The 18,628-nt window shown below is 33.5% G+C and overlaps 2 protein-coding genes across 2 annotated transcripts; both read left to right on the top strand.

Annotated features, from left to right (window-relative positions):
• The first annotated feature begins 286 nt into the window (after positions 1–286).
• On the top strand, positions 287–718 carry LOC111372512. Its single transcript, XM_022994859.1, has 2 exons — positions 287–453; positions 556–718. Exons 1-2 carry the CDS (start codon positions 287–289, stop codon positions 716–718), a joined length of 330 nt encoding a protein of 109 aa, XP_022850627.1.
• Positions 719–13,626: 12,908 nt separating this feature from the next.
• On the top strand, positions 13,627–17,643 carry LOC111372520 (UDP-galactose/UDP-glucose transporter 3). The gene is made up of 7 exons (XM_022994868.1): positions 13,627–13,875; positions 14,203–14,300; positions 14,407–14,534; positions 15,262–15,292; positions 15,748–15,851; positions 16,556–16,677; positions 16,973–17,643. The coding sequence occupies exons 1-7, from the start codon at positions 13,772–13,774 to the stop codon at positions 17,379–17,381; spliced, it is 996 nt and encodes a 331-aa protein (XP_022850636.1). The 5' UTR covers positions 13,627–13,771; the 3' UTR covers positions 17,382–17,643.
• The last annotated feature ends 985 nt before the right edge of the window (positions 17,644–18,628 follow it).

Genomic DNA, 18,628 nt, shown 5'->3' with positions numbered 1-18,628 from the left:
CACCAAGAGCCATTATAAGTGATAGTAGAACGCACTTCTGCAATCGGTTATTCCAGGAAGTGTTGCATAAGTACGGGGTACAACATCGAATTGCCACTCCTTATCACCCTCAGACAAGTGGACAGGTGGAAACGTCAAACAGACAATTGAAAAGAATTTTGGAGGTCACTGTGAATGCATCTTGCAAGGATTGGTCAAAAAAATTGGATGATGCTTTATGGGTATATCGCAAAGCTTACAAGACACCTATATGAATGTCCCCATACCGACTAGTCTTTAGGAAAGCATGCCACTACCAGTGGAGTTTGAGCACAAAGCGTACTGGGCATTGAAGCAGTTAAACATGGACCTCGAAAAGACTGGAGTAACAAGAGTACAACAGCTACATGAGTTAGAGAAATTTAGAAGAGATGGATATGAGAATGCATCCATTTACAAGGAAAGGACAAAGCAGTGGCACAACAAAAACATATGGCAACGAATTTTTTGAGTGGGGGATCAAATGCTATTATACAATTCCCGACTTAAGCTTTTTCTAGGAAAATTGAAGTCTAGATGGTCCAGTCCTTTTACGGTCTCTCAGGTGTTTCCCTACGGGATAGTTGAATTACACCTTCCAACTAAAGGAAATTTCAAAGTAAATGGCCAACGCATCAAGCATTATGTGGAAGATTTCCCCACCGCTAAAGAGAGTCTTGACCTAGCTGTTCCCGAATAACTGCGGCACTATGTCCAGCTAATGACTTAAACGAAGCGCTTCTTGGGAGGCAACCCAAGCTCTACCCTTTATTTGATTATTGGTTTTTGCTTTGATTTTGTTGTTCTTTGAATAATCTATACTATAGTAGTAACACTTTCTTTTGTTTTTGTAGGAGAATCCATAAAGTTTACATATTACGGAATAAGAGGTGGAATTTGAATTCTACAATGAAAATGGATGTGTGATAAGGAGGAGGAGTTAAAAAAAAAAAAAGGCTAGTAACACAGCGCCCAAGCACTGCCTGAGTGCTGCGAAACTGCCGAATGGCAGAAACGCAACGCCTGCATTCTGCCAGAATCGGCAGAAACACAGCGCCTAGGCACTTCGACCCGCCCCCTATGTTTTATTTATTTATTTTTTTTTTACTTATTTTCTATTTCTTATAACCTCTTGTCCTCTTCCTTTTCACAATACGTAATTTACCCAATCCTACTCCCTCTCATCTTCTTCCCTAACACCCTTAATTTTACCCCTTTTCATCTCCTCCTCAACCCTCCCAAGGTACCATTTTCCCCTCTTTTTCCTTATTTAAGTTTTTTTTTTCTTTGTTGATTTTATTTTGTTTTATTCTTCCTCTTTTCACCTCACCCACATTACAATTCTTTCAATTACACATATTCTCGCCCCCCATCTCCTTGTTGTTTTCAACATTTCATTGTTACAAAGTGTGAATTCATCAATTCCTATTAGTTTCCACAGCACCATTCCAGGTATGGCTTTTTTTTGCTCCCTATTTTTTTCTCTTACGTGATAATTGATACTTATATGTGCCTATTTTTTATAATTATGTCAAGAGGAGGGCTTGCTTCGTTGAGGTGTCAAGAAATTCGTGTATGATGCAGATAATGTGGCATGAATTACTTCTAAATTATGGGCAATTTTTGGTGAAAATTTGGTGCCTTCAAAATGTTTGATGGATTGCCTAGGTGAACATAGTTGGGTATAAAAGAGCTAATGTGGCTATTGTGCTAATTGGCTTATGTGGGGATTGCCATGTAGATGATCGTAAATTGAAATTGGGTTTAGAATACATCTATTGCACGTTCGACCATAGTCTGCCCTTATGGCTAGATTTTAAGTCCTGCCTTATCTTCCTTCACTACTGATCACTTTTTTTTGTTTTTTTTTTGTTAATGGTTTACATGTTCTACACTTACACAAGTCCAATGCCGCCTAAAAAGAGATCAAAAGCCGCAGCCTCCTCTTCTAGCTCATTTAACAGGAGCAAATTCATTAGTGTCGAGGCCGCTGAACGATATAATAGCCTGGTGGTACGCAAGACCTGTATCCCTGAACGTGGTTTTGACAATTATATGACAGAGTAAATAGGTCGGCGGAACTGGGAAGTATTTGTTCGACAACCACGACAGACGCTAATTCCGGTTGTCAGGGTGTTCTACGCCAATGCGAAGGAGCATCGAGATTTTCGAGTATTTGTGCGGGGTAAATGGATACCGTTTGATAGAACCTCCATCAACATGTTTTATAATTTGTAAGAATTGAAAATGACGAGTACTCTAGACTTCGTGACGAGGGTGTTGATCCTAATGAGGTCATTCGAATCTTGGCCGCAACTGGTACTACATGGAAACATTCAGAGATTGATGTACTTAACTTCCCTGCTTCTGGTATGACTTCGGGTTGTAAGGCTTGGCATCACTTCATTTCTGGTAAACTTATTCCCAGTAGCAATTTAAGTAAAGTAACAAAAGAACGGGCTACCCTCAATTATGTCATTCAATGCCGCCTATCAATTGATGTTGGTAAAGTTATTCACAACACTTACACACTTTGAAAGGGTCGACGATAAGTGGTCTAGGGCACCCATCGTTGATTTATGAGCTTTGTTTAGCGGGTGGTGTTGTCACATACCTGACTGAGGAGGTTGTGCATACTTGGAAGTTCTTAAGCTACTCCAAATCCACCAATGCTCCACCCACTCCTCGGAGCGACCAGCCGCCAAGATCACGCCGACCAACCCCAGCTAGTGACCCCAATTCTAACCTTGTCGCTCAGTTTCATGACATGCAATTGCAAATGAATTTGATGCAAAATACATTGTGCGAACATTTCCATTATCAATATGAGTTCATTGCGGTCCTGGCTTCGATTTACTCTGATAGAAAATTTCCTTAGCCGCCTCTCCTACATAGTGTTGGCAACGGTTCGGTTATGGGTCGATTCGGCCAAAACCATAACCGCACCACCAAATTTTTTACCATACCATAACCGCACCATAACACATAAATCGGTTCGGTTTTTATCTCGGTTCGGCACGATTCGGTCCGGTTAATAACCATGAAAATAAATTATTTTTTATAGGTTCATCCGTCAAATTGATATAAAACAATTTATGAAAAAAGTCAATGAAAACAAAAACACAATATTCCAAACGAAAATACAAACATTATCAAACAATATTTCAAATGTAAATGCAAACATTATCCTAATTTTCAATTGTAAAATACAAATTTAACAAACAATATTATAAATATAATAATACTAAACTTTTCCTTCATTCTTAATTGCTGTGCATCGAAGTTACTTGATGCATTCTTCCCTACAAGTCTTACTAGCATAGATCAGCATTCAAAATTGATTCCTATTAATCCTTGGCAATATTGGCACGTCTAGAAAAATATCGAACACTATTTTTACATGATCAGCAGTAATAGAATGACTAACAAATGTAACAAATTTTCGGAGGCGACGACGATTTGGACCGTAGAGGCAATGGAGCCGTGCGTGAGTTTGTGGTTGTGGAGAGTAGAGTTTGCATTTATATACTGTCATACTAATGCTATTATGGGCTAATGGTAAGTAGACTGGCAGAATGAGTCAGGTAAATGTAATGAGGAGGGGAGGGATTTTGTTTTGATTTGAATAGAAAAGTAGTGTAAAGCCCATTATCAATTCAATTTTTTTTTTAGCGGGTAATCGGTTCGGTTTCGGTTCGACGACTTAAATACCATACCCGCACCATTATGAACCGGTTCATTAAAATCAAAACCATATCCGCCCTATTGCACCGTCGGTTCGGTTTTTTTGGCCCCATTCGGTTCGATTAACCGCGGTTTTCAGTTTTGACGGTTCAAATTGCCATCTCTACTCCTACATGATCATGCTGCAAACCAATTTCGAATACCTAGGACAATGATGTCGAGGACAACAATTAACGTCGTCCGTCAAGTAAGTCCCCTCTCCATTTTGTTTATATTTCACATTGAGGACAATGTTTCAGTTAAGTTTGGGGGGAGTGACATCATTTGCTTACGTTGTTGAGTTTCTCGAATGCTTGCATGTGATTTGCTTGTTTTATGTGTTTATTATTAAAAAAAATTTATATATGCATTTTCATATTCAGCATGCTTGTGCGAGTTAGATAGTCTTGTTAGTTATGATGAATATATTTGATAGCATGTATTAGTTTATGGATTGTGGATGAATCATATGTTTTAATTGGACTTTCTACTTATCCATATGAAGCGGTATAATATTTATGCACGAGTATTACATTGAGCGTCGTACAATAACATGAGGGCTCATGCACATAGGCTAAAAAGATGACTTAGGTGTGTAATCCCGTAACCCATGAATGACAATACCCCTTAACCGTGTACATTATAATTTGGAGCGTTCTAACCGGCAAAAGAAATGATTTACGATTGTGGTGATTCTATGCATGTGAAAAGGATTGTGTGGAGTGCATTTAATTTTTTGGTATAAGCTTGGTGATGACCGAATGCTAGAGATCTAACCCATATAATTACCGCTTCTTTTTACAAGAAACAAAGCATTGCACATATTCAGTTAAGTCTCGCACGTACACCTTTTTTACTCGAGTTATTAAGTCCGTAGGGGGTCTCTTAAAACCTGGTACCCTTTGGTATACAAAAAATCAGGGAGTTACCAACCTTACACTTGCTACAAGGGTCAAGAAGAAAAAAAAAAGGGTGAGGTAAATAAATAAATAAATGAATAAAAAAAATTGATCTTGGGGGCCTAGATAACTAGTGGGTTTGAATCACTAAATATAAACTGCATTGTTGAAATAATTAGAAATTGGGAGAATCACTACATGAATGAATTGTTGACGTTGCTAGTTGAACTAAGCCAAATTAGAGTGGTAAGAAGAAATCTTAAACACAACTAAATTTTAGAATTACACCATGGAGAGAGAATGAAAGATTCAAGTTTGGGGGTGTGTGAATCTTACTAGCGAAGAAAGGAAATAATTGACCATTAAGGGTTGGGAAATGAGTCAACTTGTGAATGTACGGTGCTACGCTTGATCATCCACACACGCACACCCACTTCGCATTGTATGAGTGGAAGTTTAGTTCCTGCATTGTGATTTTGACACCATTCATAAATGTAATATAACGTTATCAATGCTGAGCCAAAATGACAAGCTGTCTAACTGAATATTTGTGTGTATCGTCATTGGATAATATTATTGTTTGGTTTGTTTGTTTGCTCGAGGACTAACAAACGGTTAAGTTTGGGGGTATTTGATGAGTTTGTTTCATTCATGAATTTTGCACAAGTTTAGCTTGATTAAATGCTAGATCTTGTGAGTATAGAACATTTTTTATGTGTTTGTTAGTGTTGTTTTGAAGATTAGGAGAGGCGATGTGAAAAGAGGTATTAAAGTGGACAAAGAGGCCAAAAACATGGTATTGGGACAGAAAGACAGAGCTTAGACGCTGCATTTATAGCGCCTAGGCGCTATGAAACTGAAAAAAGATGAAATTTGAACTCGAGAGGCAGGGCCGAAGCCTAAGCGCTACAATCATAGCGCCCAACCGCTAAGAGGTAGCGCCTAGGCGCTGTGATTAAACTTACGCGACGCCTAGGCACTGTTTCGTAGCGCTTAGGCACTGCGACTGAGTGCCTAGGGAGTTTTTTTTTTTGGACCATTTTAAAATCCAAAAAAACCATTCTTCTACACAAAACGGAGGAACGCCTATAAATACATCTTTTTGGATACTTTTGAGAGGTTTTTGACACATTGGAAACTAGACAACAAAAAAGGAGATTCAAAAGAGAAATTCAAAAAGATTAACACCAAGCAATTGAAAATTAGAAGCATTCATTGGAAGGGGAAAGAGATATAGATGCAAGAATTTTACTTTTTCTTCCACATCTTTATTACAAATTCGGTGATGTACTCTAACACAATTTCATATTTTTCTTCTTGCATTATGAGTAGCTAAATTCATTGTTAAGGGGAATAATGTAACTAATTGGGATCATTTACATTCTCTTATTAAGATTCTTAGTTTTTAATTTTTCCATGCGTTAATTTTGCTATGAGCTGAATGCATTAAATTATCTGATCAATAATTTGATGATTTTTGTGAATTCTTTATAAATAGAGATATGAGTTTAGGATTTAGACCATGTAGTAAAATTCAGTACAATGGTATAACGAGTAGAGATAAATATACCATTTATTGCGGTCATAATTGAATTCCTAGGACATTGAACTCGTTTAACTAAGTTGAATTTGTATAGAGATATAAAATTTAATTAGTTGAATAGGCTCAATTAGAACTCGAAAGGGGTAAATTGAATACAATAGGAAAATTCGACCGAGCATTATATTAGAATTGAGTTTTAATTTGAAATGTAAAGGTGATCAATTGGTGAAGTTATTTTGCTCTAACATCCATTCATTATTTGATTCTCCAACCAATCGTGTGAACATCCATTTATTTTCTAGAATTTAGATTAAAACTCAGATTTTACAACTTTTAATTTGTTTTATTCAAATAGTAGTTAAAGAAAAATTGAATTAAGTGCTAAAAAATAGCCCTTGTGGGATCGACAATCCGGACTCTTAGTTCCACTATTACTTGTTACTGGTCGTACACTTGCGAAACAAAATTTTACAACAAAAAGTATTTATATAAATGGTACGTTCTTTTTATGATGTCGTTTTGGCAAAAAATGTGATTTGGAGTGTCAATATATTCTTGTTTGATAAGAACACGCTAACTATTTAGGGGTTATATTTTAAAATTGAAATGTAATTTAAAGATATGATAGAGGTATTTGTGTTGTATACTAAAATTTGTGTTATAAAAGACGCGTATATATTGAGATGGAAATAGTATATTAAACTCTTTCAGACACATGAAAACTTAGCTTTCTGAATGTGACTTGTAAAAATGTCAAAAGAAAAGAGGCTAATGGATGATTTGGAACAATTGTTACTTTTGGTTTGATGTATGTTTAATATGAGCTTTTATTCTTTTGAGTCAAATAGGTAATTGGCAACAAATATGATTTTATTGACCCATATTTAGATGTGAAAAAAAGGGGCATGTTAGCTTGGATGAAACAATTAAAAGATAACAAATAAATTTAAGTGACAATTTAAACTTATATAATGAAGATTTAATTGTCAATTAAGTCTTTAAAGTTTGTTCATGAAATTCTCTGTTATGGTATGTTTCTTTTCCTCCCAAGACATAGTGCAAGTTCTTAAATCTTATGAGCCAGAATGTGAATTTGATTTATGGTATTGTTGGTATTATTTATCTTATTTGTGATTCAACGTATTCTTGATCACCAGGCTTTGTATGTTTCTTAGATTAAGTCCATTGGTTTAATTTTGGGATTTTTATTTTGTGATATCATTTGGTTTTATTTAAATTATAATGTTATTAGTATTGTTAAATATGGCTTTATATGTTTCTGTCTAATTTGTATAATGGTGATTTATACTTTATAACCAACATAGTGTATATATTTCTATGTGGAATTGGACAACTACTTCCGTAGATATTCTTTATATAATCAATTATTTGGTCCATTCTATAGACACTAGAATAAACATGTGTATCATGTTTAATCCTATCAAAAGAGAGAACATAATAGTTGACGGATTTCAATAAAGCACATTATAGATGGTTTGAATATACTCAATTTATCAATGGACATTATTATTTATATATACTCAATTTTGGTCGTCATCTAAACAGTTGGTCATACTATACAGTTAGCCAATTTTCTTTACAATTACATTTGAATCCCAAAGTAGTCCTTTTGTTAGTATTAGTGTGTACTTAAGAAAACTTGTTAGCACATCCCTAAGTTCCTAGCATATCTTGGAGAAGTTAGAAGATTGGCAACAACATTTTACCAGTGCATGTGTTTCCTATGTTCAAATTATATTCATATAAATGACATGAAGGAAAAACTATGGATTTGAAAATTAAGTTCCACAAGTCGAATATCTTTGAAATGTTGGAGTGTTTAAAAATTTCAAATAAAAACATCTTATATGTTATTGTTCTTTGAAAACTTACTCTTGAAATGTGTTAAAAGTTATATTATAGATTTACATGTGAAATGCAAGAACTTAAGGATGTATATGCTCATAAGTGTTACTAAAGTCAATATTAAAAATTTCATACATTTATCTAATTATAATATTTTGACAATTTAATAAAAGATTTTGCAGATACGTAGAAGTACAAGTGAAGAATAAGAGCTTTACAAATTAATGGTACCAAATTATTTTCTAAGAGGGAGATAAAATAAATTATAGTCCATAATGGACATAATAAATTATCGAGGGTGATGGGTTTTAGCCCAAAGGGAGTCACCTCCGGGAGTAACTTAATCTTTATTATTGGAGATCCCATAAAAAAAGGTTCAATATGATAGAAATAGCCCGTACTGCATGACTTATAATAACACTATTTTATTTGTGCTCGTCCCTAGGATAATATAGTGCTAATAATAATTTGATGTTCAGAAGGTGTTAACCTTAAATGAATACCAAGACGAGATTCTCTCGAGTTATGGAACACACACATCGTTGAAGGGCTTACCTTTGTAAAAGTTGTCATGAGACTGTGGTTATGGGATTGAGCTATCCTCTAGAAACTCTTATTCGAATCAAGATTAGAGCATATGGTCATTAACATCGCTACCTGCTGTGAATTAGAACCTAAATCGATACCATTTGTGGAACAATTGAAATTTGGCCAAAGGGACCTAATTGAAGACTTAGTTCATTATGGCTCCCTCATATGGAAATTGTTATCACTAAGTGAAGTTCAAGTCCAAAAGATACCTATACTTATTGCACGGTATTATGTTGCCATTATTATATTATATAAATATTTATCTATTTTGAAATTTAAAACTTGTGAGAGATTGTTGTAACATAAAATAAAGTTTAATTATAATGGTTTAATTGTGGGGGTTGATATTCAATATAAAATGAGGTGACATTTTATCGAAAGATAGAACTAGGAAAAAACAAGTTGAAGGATTATATTCTATACAATTCATACTATATTTTTATACTTTAGCAATTAGATAAAGGTTCATTCACTTATCATCACTTATCTCCCTATGATCGTGCTCATAGAAAGAGAATTGACTATAAGTCACATGTGTTTTAGCTTGAAGCCGTGTAGTGCAGGAAGTACCCACACGAAGGGGAGGAACACAACTTTAGGATAGTGTTCTTAACGTGACTTCCTAAGGTTTGCATTTCTAACTCTCTCTTCTTATGTTTCTCTTATTGTTGAATTATGTTTATGTTATTTAATTGATAAATATCTACACACAAATCACCTATTTTTCCTAACAATAAGTAGGCTTCAGAAGGTCAGAGACTGCTTGCATATAGTCTAAGGTTGATGATATATGAACTTTTAGATAGTATGTGATGAAGGAAGTTCACAAGTGACAAACATTTTAGCACTTCACATGTTTAAATGAATTTTTTTTTTTTAATTATAAAAGTCCTAAAATAGTTGTGTACTTTACCTAAGAGAACAATTTGCTTACAACATTGTAGAGTATCACTCTATCCCTTTTTGAATTTCAATTTGTTCAAATAATTGATTCGACTAATGGTAACATTCAATTGAAGGACCTCAACGACACTCCCTAGATCCCTAGTCCATTTCCCTTGTTCCCCATTGCCTTGATTTGGACAATGACGTAGTAGATCAATCTAGTAGTCGGATGGTTCTTTTCTAAGATCTAAATGAGTTTTCCTTGCCATCCTCTCCTCTTCACTAATAAATGAGGTAGTTGATAACGTGTTCTCCTATATGCTTCTTTACAAAGACGGCTTGGGCAATGATGACTATGTGACAAATGTCCTACCATCAAATATTATTGTCATTAGCTTCGTCGATGAGATGGAAGATAACAATAGTGACTTGTTAAATGTGGATGATGCTTAACATGTGAAACGTGTTTATTAGATGATCTATGTTCAATTTATGTTATGTTATGATGTTTTGTTTTTATGTTAATCATTAAGATTGAAGTGGTTTATTCCCTCTAGGGGTGGCAATGGGCGGAGCCGCCATCTATTCGCGAGCTTGACTCGGCCCAAGAGCTCGTGACTTAAGAGTCGATTCGAGACCACGAGCTCAACAATTTTTTTCAAAAACGTTTTTTGACTTTTTGTTCCCATTTTTTTTACGAGCCCACAAATTGAGCTGGTTCGATTTGCCAAATACAAGCTCCAGCCGTCCTTTTACAAGCCAAGCGACCAAGTCGATGAGCTGCTCGACTCGATTGCCACCCCTAATTCCCTCGCCACTTCCATTCATCATCTACGTGCACAAATTGTTCTTATACGACACGATGAATCTAAAATTTTCGCTCATACTTGAAATTAAGTAAATGAAATGGAAAGCAAACTACACAAGTTTAAAATATCGAAGTTTAAACCCATGCACGATGTATCTATGAATAACTTCTCTCATGTGGTTTCAAATTGATTAGACGGACATTTAAAATGTCTATCTGATGGTTACAAAATGTTGAGATTGACATTTAAACTATCTATCATGACGGTTCACAGCTGTCGAGATCGCATTTAAGGTATATAATGAAAAAATAATCTTGATGAAGCATTAAATATATTCATCAATGTTCAACTGTCATATGAACAAATATTAAGAAATAATTTACATAAAGCTATATTAAATAGAGGATCTACCAACTTTTTCATGATTTAAAGTAGCTATATTTTCCCCAAAAGCTTACAAAACTAATCAAAATCAACGAATGAAAAATAATTTACAAAATAATGTGATGTTAGTATTTAGAGTATGTTTGAACCCCATTTTTGAGTTTTTTTGACTCCATCTCATTTTCCTATAGTATTACACTGGTAACATCTTACAAATTACTCAATTTTTTTCAGAGATGACACAGGAGGAATAGTGTCATGAGTCATGATGGCTGTTTTACTCTCAATGAAAAGAATAAAATTTCATCAGAAAAGCAGAAAATGCAATAAGAATATTTCAATTGAAGGGCATAAACGGAAAGAACAACATTCCAAAATTCAAATGATTGCCTGTAACCCAGGTGGTCTCAGTTTTTGTCAGGCAAGCCGTCTCACTGCCTGACATGGGCCCACATTTGTTGGAAAACAAGTGGAAAAAATGGGGGCCAAACACACGTTTAAGATTCAATACTATTAATTTCTAAGATATAAAAATATTCAACATATTGTAAATGTTAACCTCAAATTGAAAGATATATTCACTATGATTTCAACTTAGCGCAAACTTCACTTCATCTTCTCCAGAAAATGTTATAAAATAATGATTTTTTTGGTTAACTAATCTATTATTTTATTGTGTAATGACTAGATTCATGGTACCTTCTTCAACAAGACATACATCCAATCTTGGCGTTGATTAATGGAATACAAAAAAAGTAAATAAAAGAGTAAATTAGACTTTTTGCATTTTATAAAAAGACATTTTTGCAACATTTTGAAAAATTGACAAGTTCTTTGTCCATTTACGTTTAAGTGACATCTATGCCAAATCCCCTTAACTATACTTAACAATGGAGTAATGTTACGTAGTCTTACTGAGATTGCAATCCCAATTTTGGTGGTTCTAATGTATTATTAAATGATAAGTATAATTGAACGAGTAAGTCAATTTCACTTTTCATTTGGCCTATCATCTAGTGTTATCTATATTGGGGTAGTAATTCTAATGGGACTATATAGCATTACTCTTAGCCCCCTTTTGAGCCCCATTACTTGAAAATGAAAATGGGGGGAATAATATTTTTTAGAAAAATAAGTGGTTAAAAAGGAAAAGTTTTCGATTTACATGTAATATTATTTTATGAAAGATTGTGTGGTTAAAAATAGGAGAAAGAAAAATGGAATGTAATGTAATTTAATTTAAAAGGGATCAAACGGGGGCTTAATAATACTTTTTGTTTCTGTGACATTAACTAAGCCCTCGTTTGAGCCCCATTAATTTTCATTATATTATATTTTATTTTTCTCTCTCCTATTTTCAACTACACAATTTTCGATAAAATAATATTACACATAAATCGAAAAAATTTCTTTGTTTTTCAACCACTTATTTTTCAAAAAAATACTATTTTACCCATTAATTTTTCTACGTAATGGGGGCCAAACAGGGGTTAAATTTAAACTGAGCCACCATTTGGTATAATTTATTTAAAAATCTTTTTTTAAAACTTATTTCAATTGCACATTACTCAAATAAAATAATTTTGCATGTGTACTCATATTTTTTTCTTGTTAACCACATTTTTCAAAAAACTCACATCTCACGAAATCTATTATTGAAAAAAAATAAACATCAAAATTTTTATGTATGTTATGTGCATTAAATTAATAATCTTTATTAAATAATTTTTACTATATTTTTTAAAAAGCTAAATAGAGTTTTGTTTTGGTTAAATATTCATAAATTTATAATTTATGTTACTTAATTGATAACATCCTCTATCCAGATTCTATTGTATTGTTTTTCTTAATTGATAATATGCACTTAATTAGTGTAAACTGTAAAGATTCTTCTTTACAAGTCCAGAAATCACGAGAATCCAAGATTAGAGCTTAATATATTATTCAAATTTTTAAACTCTTGTGCATAATGGGTCACTAGAGAATTGAAACAAAATCTTTCTGGCCGAAGTATAATTATATGTTCTATTTTGTACCCAGGATTCAACAAAATCGTACAAAAGGTAAAACTTGATTTTTTACAATAATAACTTCAAGGCTGCTTGGTGTATAGACAGAACTCCTACCGACATCTCGCATGGGCATGGATTAAATTTTGGCCTTTGTTTATTCAGATGGAGTCTACTCATTTGTGGGTGTCCTGTACATTTTATGTAAAGCACAAATTTGTGCACACAATTTTATTCTAATAACTTAGTAGTTAATTAACTTATAACATTGTAATCGCTATTATTATTATTATTATTATTATTATTTTGTCATTTAGTACTATTTGATAACTATTCTTTAAAAAAAAAAATTCTCATATTCATTTTTAACCACATATGTTCACAGCAAAATATTATTCACATAAACTTAATTTTTTCTACTTTTTAATTACAGTCTCTAAAAATTTACTATTCCAAAATTCATTCTTTCCAAAAAATTCAAAAGATTGATTATCGAAAAGGGCCATAGTAAAAATTTGTTAATTTTTTTTTTTCCTTTTTGGTTTAACAGAACGTCTTGTGTGGAAGACTTTTATGTCAATGCCATAACAAATTGTTCAAATAAATTTTTTAACTGAATTTCCGAATTAAAATGATAAAAATTGGTGAGAAGATTTAAAATAAAATAAGTTTGGGGATTAATACGAAACATTTCTACAAGTTGAGTGGTTAAAAATAATTTTAATCAAATAACCCGGTCAGAATCGGGCTTAAAATACCCACCCGAATAAGAAGCCCGTTAAGGATATGAGTCTTTCCCACCAATGGCATTTTACCTTCTGTCACTGTAACCAATAATAAGTCTCCACGTGGAAAATCAACTTCTTTCGGGCGGCTCTCTTCTACATAAAACTCCTCAGCACAACAAACCAACCAACCAAAAATTGCACCGACAGTTGAACAATAATCAAAAAGAAAAATAAAAAATAAAAAAATTGAACCCGGTGATCTTAGGGTTAAATTTTACTGCGGCGATCTGGTGGTTTCCGGCGGATTTGCATTGCAATGGAGTCTCATGGAGCCGGACTCCGCCGCGTTCTGCTCCTGTCCGTTTGTGTCGTTGGCATTTGGTCCGCTTACATTTACCAAGGCGTCCTCCAAGAGACCGTGTAAGGCATTTTAAATTTATATTTAAAGTTCCATTTATCTGTATAATAATTGCGATTAATTTCATTGGGACGCTATTATGTATTATTTGTTCTGTGAATTGATTTAATTGTTGGAAAATTGTTTTTTGGGGGAAAATATGAAGATTTTGAAAATTAAAATTGTTATTTTTATTGCTTTACGATATTAATTTGTTCTTTTATCTCTAGCTATCTTATAACGTGCTTGTTCGATCTGTTTTGTACTTTTGTCCGTGTGAATATGATTTATTTTTATTAACTATTGCCAGTGTACAATTAATTTTGAATTTGTGGTGGAATTTAATTTAGGTCGACAAGGAGATTTGGTCCTGAGAAGAAGAGGTTCGAGCACTTGGCATTCTTGAATCTAGCACAAAATGTATTCTGTTTGAATTGGTCATTCATAAGTAAGTTTTTGAATGTTCCCCTTTTTTTTTTTTTTTTTTTTTTTTTGCCCCTCACTTATTTTGGTCTTGAAATGCATGCTTATAGTTACAATGTTATAATGTGCAGTGATAAAGATTTGGTCCAATGGTGGTGATGGTGCTCCTTGGTGGAGTTATTGGAGTGCCGGTATAACAAATACAATTGGCCCAGCTATGGGGATTGAAGCATTGAAATATATTAGTTACCCTGCTCAGGCACGTTCGAGATTCTGCGAGTTTTCAACTTGCTTTGCAGTATTTGTTACCTATAATGATTATATTTGCTCTTCTAATGTTTTCATTGCTACCTTGCTTTTGTAATTAATCTCTGGACATAGTCAACTTGTCTCAAAGTCCACTTCTTAGACAGTTGGAATGCTCTGGCTGAGGTCTGAAATATTTAAACTAAAATGACATGCGTAATTATAAAACAATCTGAATGCTTTGTGTTTAATCTAGTTGGTCATGTTTGTAATAATGTTGTCATATGATGTTTATGTCGATCAACTTGATTTATTTAGTATTCCAGAAGTAAAATATGCTTAAGTGAATGAATCTAAATATTATTTATGCGCGTTGCCTCCCTAAAACAATTCTTGACCCCTCCCCCACCCCCCCAATATCTTATTTTCTATTCTTCCTTTTGAGTTTTAAACGTGCTTTCGAAGCTTGCGAAGCTGTCATACAAGTGGGACACATTGTCTTTGCAGAAAAGGAACTTGAGTTTAATATGATGTAGACTAAAGCCATGTAAAGTGTAATTTAAATAAGAGTTTCAGATGGAAGATATGACCAAGAGATAATTTGACGTGTCAGGGCTGTGTTTCCGGATACTTTTGAGAAGTTCAGCCAGAAGATAGTTTCAATGTAAAACCATAATATATGAAAGAAACTTCTATATTCTATGGTGTGTATAGACTAATCTCATCATTATTATGTGCAGGTGCTGGCAAAATCCTCAAAAATGATTCCAGGTGAGCTGTGACTATTTGTTGCTAAATTGAATGGTAAAGTCCTCCTAGATGCTATATACATTGCACTTAAGTTAGAAGCGAAGTAATTCAAAATTTTACTGTTCTCTCTCAGAATCTGATTGCGGTTAGAAGCTCACGTGTTTAGTTATGTTCAATGAAATTATAAATATCTCTGTTAATCTGTCCATAGACAATTAGCTTTGCTCTTCATTAAATTATATTATAGAAAAGAGCAATAAAAGAATTTATATTAGAACCTCATTGAATACTTGGGTCAAGTAGGCATATTCATTGTCAGGGGCCATTTTTGGTAAACAATACATAATTGTAATGGGAAAAAAGTCTGATATAATTATGTTGCTTAAAGTGCTGGAATTTCCTTGGGTGAATTTTAGTCTGGGTCCAGTGGAAAACTTCTGAACTGTTCTTATTAATTGACTTTTTTCTTTCTGCAGTTATGCTGATGGGTACACTAGTTTATGGAATTAGATATACCTTTCCAGAGTATCTTTGTACATTACTTGTTGCCGGAGGGGTATCAATGTTCGCACTTTCAAAGGTGACTATCTAGATTACGATCTTGCATCCTACTAAAAATCTTTCCTTTTTGTTTGTAAACAGCCAAATCTTTTTGTCAGGAGCCATAAAATGTTTAAATCTATGATCCCCTAGAGATGAACCAAACATAATTGTTCTTTTGAACCTAAACTCTCCGATTAAATTAAAAGAAAAATGGAAAGTATGAGATGAAAAGTAATCCCCATTATGATTTCTCTCTTGCTGACCTAAAAGATGAAACCGAGGAGTAACTTGTGGATTCTTTCTCAATGTCTATCTACGCTCTATAGTGTTACTATCTTTTCATATTTATATCCAAGTTCCAAACAGAGCCCCAAGCCTTATACCCGGTAATTTGGATCAGCTTATATTATTCCATTCTTACCACTCTGTCATGCCTTTATTTTTATTTTTTTTCTGAACACTAACCCCCATTTGGCTCCCATTAATTTTTATTCCATTACGTTTCATTTTTCTCTCTCCTATTTTTAACCACACAATCTTCCATAAAATAATATTACACGTAAATCGAAAAATTTTCCTTCCTTTTTAACCACTCATTTTTCAAAAAAACACTATTCCGCCCATTAATTTTTCCACAAAATTGGGGCCAAACGGGGGCTAAAAGTGACCTCTATTTTGATTGGTAAACTAACATTCTGATTTCAAAGTTCAAGCTTAATCATATTTTATTGTTTGTTTCAGACTAGCTCGAAGACAATAAGCAAACTAGCCCACCCAAATGCTCCACTTGGATATGGGCTTTGTTTTCTGAACCTTGCTTTTGATGGATTCACCAATGCCACTCAGGATTCAATTACAGCCAGGTAATAATTTGTTGGTGCCGCTCCAAAATGCTTCTCTAAGTTTTGTCCCGTGGACAGATTCAAAATGATTCTTGAGTAGAATTTTTTTATCTATCCGTAACTTCTAACATTTTTCTGCGGCCAGTAGCTCTGAATGTGTGGTTGGAACATGCACAAAAACATAACATGTATAACATATTCTAACTAGTCAATCATATTCTTGCTATTAACTGTCATCAAAGCCATTTTCCAACTTAAAAAGTGCTTGATGCGATAACTTTTACAGTTACCAATAGAATTTGCCTATATTATTCAGGTACCCAAAGACGAGTGCTTGGAATATAATGCTAGGAATGAATATATGGGGTACCATTTACAATATGATATTCATGTTCGGGTGGCCAAATGCCATCGGATTTGAGGCAATTCAGTTCTGCAAGCAGCATCCGGAGGTTGCATGGGACATTTTCCTCTACTGTTTGTGCGGTGCAATTGGCCAAAATTTCATTTTTTTAACCATTAGTCGATTTGGTTCACTGACTAACACAACAATAACCACAACACGGAAATTTGTAAGCATAGTGGTATCTTCACTGCTGAGTGGCAATCCTCTGTCGTATAAGCAATGGGGAAGTGTTGTCATGGTTTTCTCAGGATTATCCTACCAGATATATTTAAAATGGAGAAAATTGCAGAGAATGCAGAGGAAAAAGAAGGCAATGTGAGGAAGTCCAGCATTGTTGAATTTAAGACGCTAGGCATTTTTCCCCCTCTGATAAGATATTGATCATAAGGCATTGTGGTTGTATTATCAAAATGGGAGAATGTAACTGGTTAGATATATAGACACTAGATAGATTTCTATATAAAGCCCATCTGTAGAAGTTTTGTTTACATATTCAGTAACTGTGGATTCATGTGTTAATCTCAGTTGGTCAAATATATATTTTTGTTCAGTTATTAGAAGCATGTTTGGCTTAGCTTAAAGTTAAATATTAGCTTCTTTTTGCTTATTTTAGCTGCATAAATTGTGTATAACTTTGTATCACTTTTCTTATTTCCTTATTTTACTTTTCAAGTAAATACTTTGCACACAATTAATTTAAATCGATATTCTACACGCCTACATAGAATATAAGTTGCATTCTAGTGTCCAACATATATTTATTTGCAATCAATCAAACGAAAAAAAATACTCATATTCATCTATGTGTATATAAATATACTTTTCACATGATATTGATTTTTGGAGAAATATTGGATTTTTAGCTCTTAAATGTTGACTGTATGCCTTTATTTTTTCCAGGGTAATTGCCCCAATATTATCTAACGTTTGTACTCAAACCTTGCACAATACAACATTTTCTTATATTTTGTACACAAAGTCTTGTAAAAAGATAAATTTACTTCCTCTTTAAATAAATAAAAAGCAAAAAAAATAATTAATTGCAATAATTGTCTCAATTTTTCAAAATGTGCAAACAAGTTCATTTATGGATGTAACTAATTCTTTGTTTTTTCACTTTTTGTTTATTTAAAGAGAGGATAAATTCGTCATTTTACAAGGCTTTGTGCAAAAAGTATACGAAAATGTTATATTCCGCAAGTTTGGGTGATATAGGAGAGTTTTGTACCAAAATGAAAGGTCAAGGGAGTATTCCATAAAATAGGTAAATGTTAAGAGGTATTGTGGCAATTACCCTTTTTTCAAAAGCTTCTTGCCTTCTTCTCCATCGTTTACTGCAGTTGCTAATTTCTTGAACAAGGTACTAAAGCTTTTCCTCTTTATTTGCAACTATTGTGCAATGTTGAATAAGCAAAATGGTATACTTATATTGGATTTATTTTTCATCATAATGCTTAATACTTATTACGTTCTGATTCTTTGACATTTGGAGCAACTAAAATAGTAGATATCTTATGGACGGGATAAAATGGCAAATACTTAAAAGGCCCAGATAATACGAATCGC

This window comes from Olea europaea, unplaced genomic scaffold, assembly GCF_002742605.1.
Source record: "Olea europaea var. sylvestris unplaced genomic scaffold, O_europaea_v1 scaffold1005, whole genome shotgun sequence".
Taxonomy (NCBI): domain Eukaryota; kingdom Viridiplantae; phylum Streptophyta; class Magnoliopsida; order Lamiales; family Oleaceae; genus Olea; species Olea europaea.
This window is presented reverse-complemented; position numbering and strand designations above follow the sequence as displayed.